Source organism: Nelumbo lutea, chromosome 5 (genome assembly GCF_056320005.1).
Source record: "Nelumbo lutea isolate HS-2025 chromosome 5, American lotus-T2T, whole genome shotgun sequence".
Taxonomy (NCBI): Eukaryota; Viridiplantae; Streptophyta; class Magnoliopsida; order Proteales; family Nelumbonaceae; genus Nelumbo; species Nelumbo lutea.
In genome coordinates this window covers 2,661,318-2,668,574 of record NC_142688.1, presented here as the reverse complement: position 1 = coordinate 2,668,574, position 7,257 = coordinate 2,661,318, and the positions used below count along the sequence as shown (strand labels likewise).

The 7,257-nt window shown below is 41.1% G+C and overlaps 1 protein-coding gene across 1 annotated transcript; it reads left to right on the top strand.

Moving 5' to 3' along the window:
• The first annotated feature begins 1,542 nt into the window (after positions 1-1,542).
• Positions 1,543-3,646, top strand: LOC148849820 (cytokinin riboside 5'-monophosphate phosphoribohydrolase LOG5-like). Its single transcript, XM_088947520.1, has 7 exons — positions 1,543-2,024; positions 2,152-2,249; positions 2,353-2,383; positions 2,478-2,577; positions 2,732-2,802; positions 2,912-3,055; positions 3,218-3,646. The coding sequence occupies exons 1-7, from the start codon at positions 1,905-1,907 to the stop codon at positions 3,314-3,316; spliced, it is 663 nt and encodes a 220-aa protein (XP_088803646.1). The 5' UTR covers positions 1,543-1,904; the 3' UTR covers positions 3,317-3,646.
• Positions 3,647-7,257: the final 3,611 nt, after the last annotated feature.

The following is a 7,257-nucleotide window of genomic DNA, read 5'->3' as shown; positions in this document are numbered from 1 at the left end:
AATGGAAAGTCTCAAAAGAAAATTAAAATTGCTTATGTCTTACTTTTCAACGGGAATGGTCAACGAAAAAAATAAAACAGTGGTCCATGTAGAAAGCCCGTGATTCGGACACTCTGTTCTTTAGTTGGTCCGGTCGAGCAACTCGAGCGCAGCTGATGATTCTCGATCACAAAGGGAAATCGTATGCCTGTATATACATGTGTCCCATTCCCATCCATCCATGGTCCATGCGGCATGCTTAATAAAATAACATATAATAATATAAAAGAAAAAGAATAAAACATGATTCGTCGTGAATTAACTCCCTCTGAACGAATGGTGATAGATTGATAGCGATGACCATGATACCAATCGAACCGTAAAAGTGAAAAAATCAATATTATGATATTTTTAGAAAATGGTACAACCAATCACAGCTAAAGGAAGTATGGGCCCATATGCCAATCATTTCAGAAGGGGCAAGCAATTCTTGTTAAAAGCTTTTGATGACACGTATGCATCTACATCGTACGGGGCCTATATGAAAGGGGTGATGCGCATTAAATACGAACGTGCGAGATGTGGAGGCTGAAGCAACCGTCATACCTCTCTCAGACGGCAGAGGGAGAGAGAGAGAGAGAATGCGGGACGCGATGATGATTCTCTCTCTCTCTTTCTCTTTCTCTCTTTGATAATTGATAGTGGTAGTCTTTATTTTAGTCCCAACTCCCCATAGGTAGCTGGTAACCAAAAGTCCCGCATGCGGGCCCCATGTCATCCCAGCGATGATTGATCATGGAGGAAAAAAAGTTTGAAAGAAAAGGGATCAGAGAGAGAGAGAAGCATTTGGATGTTTTTATTTGGCACTTCTACGGTCTTTCCGTCCTACCTCCTACGTATGCGACTGAGACCTGTAGTAGTTCATTCATTCCATTCTTTAAACGATCAAAGCGCCCTTGGCCTTTGATTAGAAACGGGGACCAACCCAATCAGGAGAGTCTGATTTGGGATATGTGTACCACAGTAAAACTTAAAACCAAAAGATCATTAATCATTATATTGGTGATGAGCATGATATTTAATTTTTTTTTTATTTAAATTTTGTTGTTAAGAAGACTTAAGAGACGATGATTCTGGTTTTTTACTTTTAATTTGTTTTGAGATTTAAGTTTTGGCAACGGAAGTACTCGGCTTCGGTCAGTGCAAGACCCGTTGGAACGGGACTTGCACACTCACAGCGGAAGGGGATATGTAAAAGAGCGAGCTTTGCATTTTCCCAAGGTGCGGAAATCATGAAAAGTTATTAACATCACTGTTTTCTTTTTTAATTTTTTGTTAGTTTCACTGTTTAAGGCTATTGGGATCGGTTGCCTATTTTACCCCGATCCAGAGAGAGGAAAAAAAATATATTAACATGTGAAAAGAAGGGTTCAGATTAAATCCATCAGAATCATCATCAGGTACGTTAGTATGATATAATGGATGATTTAGACGTTCCACACGTGCAGTTTGTCACAATGTCATGATTGTATGTGTTAATAACGAGAGAGAGAGACGCCTGCCCTGGCGGTGGCGCTGGCGGTGGTGGTGGATTGAAAGAGAGGAATGTTTTTATTTTTATTTTTATTTTTACTTTTGATTTTTCAAATTGTTTAATGGGGAGCGTTCGATTTTTCTCTCTCTATAAAGGGATGAAAGGTGAGGGATGTAGGGTACACCACTCCTCATTAGTCATTTACGTAGAAGAAGCCTCTCTCTTTCCTTTTTGTCTTCATTCCCACTTCTCTCATTAATTTGGAGTCCACAATCCCATATATATATATTACTCGTTGTTCCTTCCGTTTATAGCAGGCAGTCCTACTGGGTGTGAAAAATCAGAGAGAGAGAGAGAGAGAGAGAGAGAGAGAGCAAAGAGAAATCTCATAATGGATATGGAGGAGAAAACTGTGAAGTCTAGGTTCAAGAGGGTTTGTGTTTTTTGCGGAAGCAGTACTGGTAAACGAGACTGCTATCGGGATGCTGCCCTTGAATTAGGGCAAGAGCTGGTGAGTGCTAACCCTCCTACCTCTCCCTCTGTTTTTTCTCTTCTCCTTCTCTCTCTGCATGCCCATTTACTGTTTCTCATGTTGGTGTGGGGTTTCTTACTTTTGTTTCTCTCTCAAATGTTTCAAGGTCTCGAGAAGGTTGGATCTAGTTTATGGAGGCGGAAGCATTGGGTTAATGGGGTTGGTTTCTCAAGCTGTTCATCGCGGCGGAGGACATGTTTTAGGGTAAATAGCTTGTATATTCAGACGGTTTTCTTTTCTCCTTTCCGTATATCGACCATGTTTTGGTTTTCCTCGTATTCTGATTTTGGGTTTCTTCTGTTCACAGGATCATTCCCAAGACCCTGATGTGCAAAGAGGTTCGAAACATCAAAATTCCTATTCTTTGCTTTAATTTAATCGTCATAACATTTACCTTTGCGACTCTTAACAGTCCAATTCACCTTTTCACAGATAACTGGAGAAACAGTAGGAGAGGTAAAACCTGTAGCAGACATGCACCAAAGGAAAGCGGAGATGGCCCGCCATTCTGATTGTTTTATTGCCTTGCCAGGTACCTCTCCCTCTTCCGCACTTGCCAACAAAAGTATATAAGTATTAAATTTAAATGTTCTCTTATCAGTTAAGATCCTTCACTTTCCTTTCCTAGTCACTAAATGGAGATCTCTCTCTCTCTCTCTCTCTCTCTCTCTCTCTCCTGTCAATAGGTGGCTACGGAACCCTCGAGGAGTTATTGGAGGTCATCACCTGGGCTCAGCTTGGCATCCATGACAAGCCTGTAAGCAATTCAATTAAAAGAAAAAAGAAATAGAAATTAATAATCGAGGTAGATATTCTATTAGATAGAAAGCTAGAGCGAAAGCTTAACCTCAAGTGTTGCTCTGCAGGTGGGTTTGCTGAACGTGGACGGGTACTACAATTACCTGCTGACCTTCATCGACAAAGCTGTGGACGATGGCTTTATCATGCCTTCTCAGCGGCATATAATTGTCTCTGCTCCAAATGCGAAAGAGCTCGTTCAGAAACTTGAGGTGTGGTTTGTCTCTGCAGTAGTCTAAAAGTGATAATATGGAACAAAAATGGCAAAGAAAAACGGGAAATGGAGAAAGAAGCTTTAACAGACTTTTTGCTATACTATTGTGTCTTTTTCTTTTGTTTGTTTTTCAATGAATGATAATGTTTTGTTTGATTAGGAGTACGTGCCTGTGCACGATGGAGTCATCGCCAAGGCGAGGTGGGAAGTTGAACAGGTGGAGTTTAATGCGTCCTTGCAGACTGAAATCGCCCGCTAAACAACGTCGAGAACAAGAAAATTATATATATTTATATACCTTTTGGCTCTTTTTTTTTCCCTTCCTTTTGGTTTAAAATTTCTGTTGAACCCTTGAAGCTGAATCAGTTTCTGTATGTAAAATTGTAAATGGGATCTGAAAAGAAAAGAGAGGAAAGAAGGAAAATCGTAGTAGGATTGGTTGGGGAGGAGGAAAGGAAAAAGAAATTGTATTTTGGGGATTTAAGATGGACTTTTGAGTATTTGTTCAGTTTCTTTTTCTCCGTTAGCATGTAAAAAGGAACAAACAAGTAGCAAAAACAAATACAGCAGCAGCTTTATTCTCTGTTTCTCCATCACTCTTCGCGCTGTTGCGCATGCCTTTATCGTCGCTGAGCCGAGTGTGTTTATTTACTTTTGTTTTTTTTAATATCTTTATCTGAAATATGAATTTATGAATTTTAGCGTCGAAAATTGGTTTAAAGATGCACCCTGCCCAACTAATCATGAATGGGCCGTCCAATTATTTCATTTGTTGGGAGAGGGGCAACTGCCTCGTCCCGTCCTCCATCTCTCTGATCCGATGCATCCACTCCACAATCCACAACCCATCCGATCTGGGTCAAGGTACTCTCCCCTAATTCTTTGTTGTTGGGATGGGATGGTTATTATGGATTGTGGATACAAGAACAAGAATTGCTGATCTGAATGTTTGTATTTACACACTAAACTTAAAAGTCGAAAATAGGAATGTTGTTGCTGTATGTATGCATGAAAGTTGTATGTATGTATGAAAGTTGTTGTGTTCCTAAATCCCAAATACACAATCAAAATAACATAGGTAGAGAGGTACAAACAAAAAAAAGTCGTAGAAGCATTAGTTGTTTTTGCCCATTAAGGGAGAAACATATAGGGGTTTGGAGAGTTCGGTGACGTTTCTACAGTTGGGAGTTTTGGAGGGTGGGTCGCCCTTACACTGTTTGTCACTGTTCCCCATGAGCTTTTTTCTATACTCTACAATTTGCAAACCCAAGTTGAAGGGTTGGGCTGTCCACTCAGCTTCACCCTTGAGACTGTGCTTGGAATTTGTTGTGTGATGTTGGGTATGGGTTAGTTGGGTTTATTCCGTTATTCATTACTCATAATTCATTATGATGGGAATTCAAGTTAGGGACAAAAGCTTTGGGGGAAGTGGGTCTTCAATTCTAAAATAACGGTTTTTATTTATTTATTTATATTATATTTTTCACAAAAAAGCAGGGACCACCCAGAGACCCCATCTGTGTTGTGTTGTTGCTTTTGTTTTGTTAGGGGGGCATGGGACCACAACCACGCTACAGCTTGTACAATGCTGCAATGTACCATCACACCGAATCAGAACTCTCCCCAGCCATTCGTCTCATTCTCTTTTGGCTATTATTCTACTTTGTGTGCTTTTCCAAAACAGTGGTGGGACCACCGACCACCCATGGGTATGTTGGCGGAGTAAGGAGTGTAGGCATGTGCTTGTGTTTGTGGACGTGGCTTTTCTCCGTCTTGGCATCACACTTCCATAACAATAGCCGGCCATCGTAGTAGGGCGGAGGCCGGAGGGGTTGTTATTTTGTTAATAATGTAAAATAACAAAAATTTCTTCCCAAAATCCAATCCAACTCTACTCTCTTTTGACAATTAATTTGACTTTGACTAACTGTTGCACCATGTTTGATAATTGAAACCCAACAAGGCATGAACTTATTAGTATATTACATACAACATATGACTATGCTCTGCAACTCTCTAATTCTGTTTTTGGTAAAAACCTATTATGTCATTTGAATGGTGGTGGTTGAATATCTTTCTCTCTCACGGGCACGGACACACACACACAAAGTTGAATGCGGTTTGACAAAATCAACGATATATATATAGGAGAGAGAGAGAGAGAATGGGAGGAGGCTAGTGGTCTACTAGTACGGGGGTGGGTGTGTTGTGCATTGCCTCCCCACTCCCCCGTGCCTTCTTTTCTTCATTTGTCCGTCTTTGCCTTCTTTATTCGCACTTAGGCAATGCCAGTGAAGAAGCACCCCATCCCCATCTCCATCCCCATCCCCCATACTATGAATGGACACAAGAGCAAGGACAGCAAATGATGAGAGATACAGATTCCAAAATCCAACGACCCCCACTCTCGTTGTATTGGATCGGATTGGAATTCGGAACCATTCACTTGCTAATGGAATTGGTGCGTTACTGGGCTCCCTATACTTCTCCTTTTCTTCTTTTACGCTACTATCTATCTATCAATCAATTCAATTCACATTCCCAAAAATGAATTTTGCTTTTCATGATACTTCCAATTTCAACGATTCAACCAGCGGTCTAAATCATTTCTTAGGTGGGCCCATTTACATCTGGGCCCCTAATTTTAGTTCCTCCTGGTTGGCCGCAAGTCATTGTTACCGAGTTTTTCCATCTTTGACTACGGCTACGGGATCTCTATTGGGTCCACCACCCAAATGGGAGCAGTGCCTGTGCCATGTGTAGTCTCCGTGGAACCTGCGCTTGGCCAACTTCGTCTCCTCTTCACTCGACATAACTCACACACAGACACACGAGCTATGACACCCATACTTGGGCATGTGATGGCCCATGGCTTAGTCTTCTGTGGGCCTTAAGCCCATTTTTCTTATTCCACCCAAGCACCTCTATCACGCTTACAATTTGGATGATTGGGATTTCGGACTTTTCCAAATGAGTTGGTAGTTTGGGAGTTGTGGACTGGAGAGTGAAGACTGCACTTGGATGGTCTGAACTTAACCATGTGAAATTTGAGATATGCCCCCCATCAACGACGTCTCACCAGTGAGCACTTGCCATCCATCACTTTGCGGCCCACCATTACTTTTCTATCTATCTATTGTCAAACTCGACACGACAGTGAGCCTATGCTTATGTTTGGCTCCATAGCAAGTAAATAAGTGGGAAATAGCAAGTTGAGCAAATGTTCTTTGCGAAATTCCTTAAACTTGTTTTCCCTTCAAGGCACTGCTACTCTCGGATTTTTGGTGTTGCTTTCTGTTTCAGAGTGCGCATTAGTTGTATGGCTCAAGGTTTTTAAAACTCAACCGGTCAGGGGTCCGGTTTTTGAGTCGAACAGTCCAACCATTTGAACTGAATGGATGGCCTGTTCTGATAAAAAAATTAAAAATTTTAAAAAATGGCCAAAACTGTTAGACAGTTCGAAGGGTTCGACTGCCATGGTCAGCGGTTTGCTGACCAAATCAATGGTTTTTTGGTGAAATAACGGTTCTGGGGTAAAATGAAACCAATCACCTTACCAGTCCCCAGTTATTCCAGTCCAGTCCAGTTTTAAAAACCATGATATGGTTGAATCCTCGTTTGACAGATATCGTTTCTCTCTCCCCCCTTAACTGCTGCAGTCTTAGTCTCTTACATTGAATCAGATAAGTATCTTGGCTCGATCCAATCTGCTTCAACCGGCTCCAACTTTAAGACAACCATAGAGGGGCCGGTTACAGCTCAGTTGATGTAATCTTCCTATTTCACCTATAAACAGAACAAAGTATAAAAACCCACCTTGTAACTAAAGTGGGGTAGACAACAAAAAGCAAGCAGCGTAAAATTTTGGGTTAATGGTCATCAGCTTTGGGTAGGCCAAACAGGGCGCGAAGTCTGTCTACCAAGTTGTAATATCATTAGCTAGGTGTGTACTGTGTACTTAAGATGGTGGAAGTGCAAAAGGTGCATTCCCCCAATAAAAATGGTAACCCACATCTAAGTATATGCGTGTGTATGTATTTTTTAAACATTTTGACTTGAAAGTTTCACCTTAAATCATTAGGCCTTAGGTTTGATTACATTTACATTCATTTTATTCTTGGATGGACTTGTGATAAACTATAGTTAGGCATTGGCCCAGCCCAACAATGTATATTGAAAAATGGGTTACGGTGATGCAAG

Excerpts from the sequence above, each read along its gene's own strand:
- LOC148849820 (XM_088947520.1), top strand. The coding sequence starts at position 1,905 with ATGGATATGGAGGAGAAAACTGTGAAGTCTAGGTTCAAGAGGGTTTGT. Across the intron at positions 2,250-2,352 it reads GGCGGAGGACATGTTTTAGG|GATCATTCCCAAGACCCTGA; the intron begins GTAAATAGCTTG and ends TTCTGTTCACAG. Across the intron at positions 2,384-2,477 it reads AGACCCTGATGTGCAAAGAG|ATAACTGGAGAAACAGTAGG; the intron begins GTTCGAAACATC and ends ACCTTTTCACAG.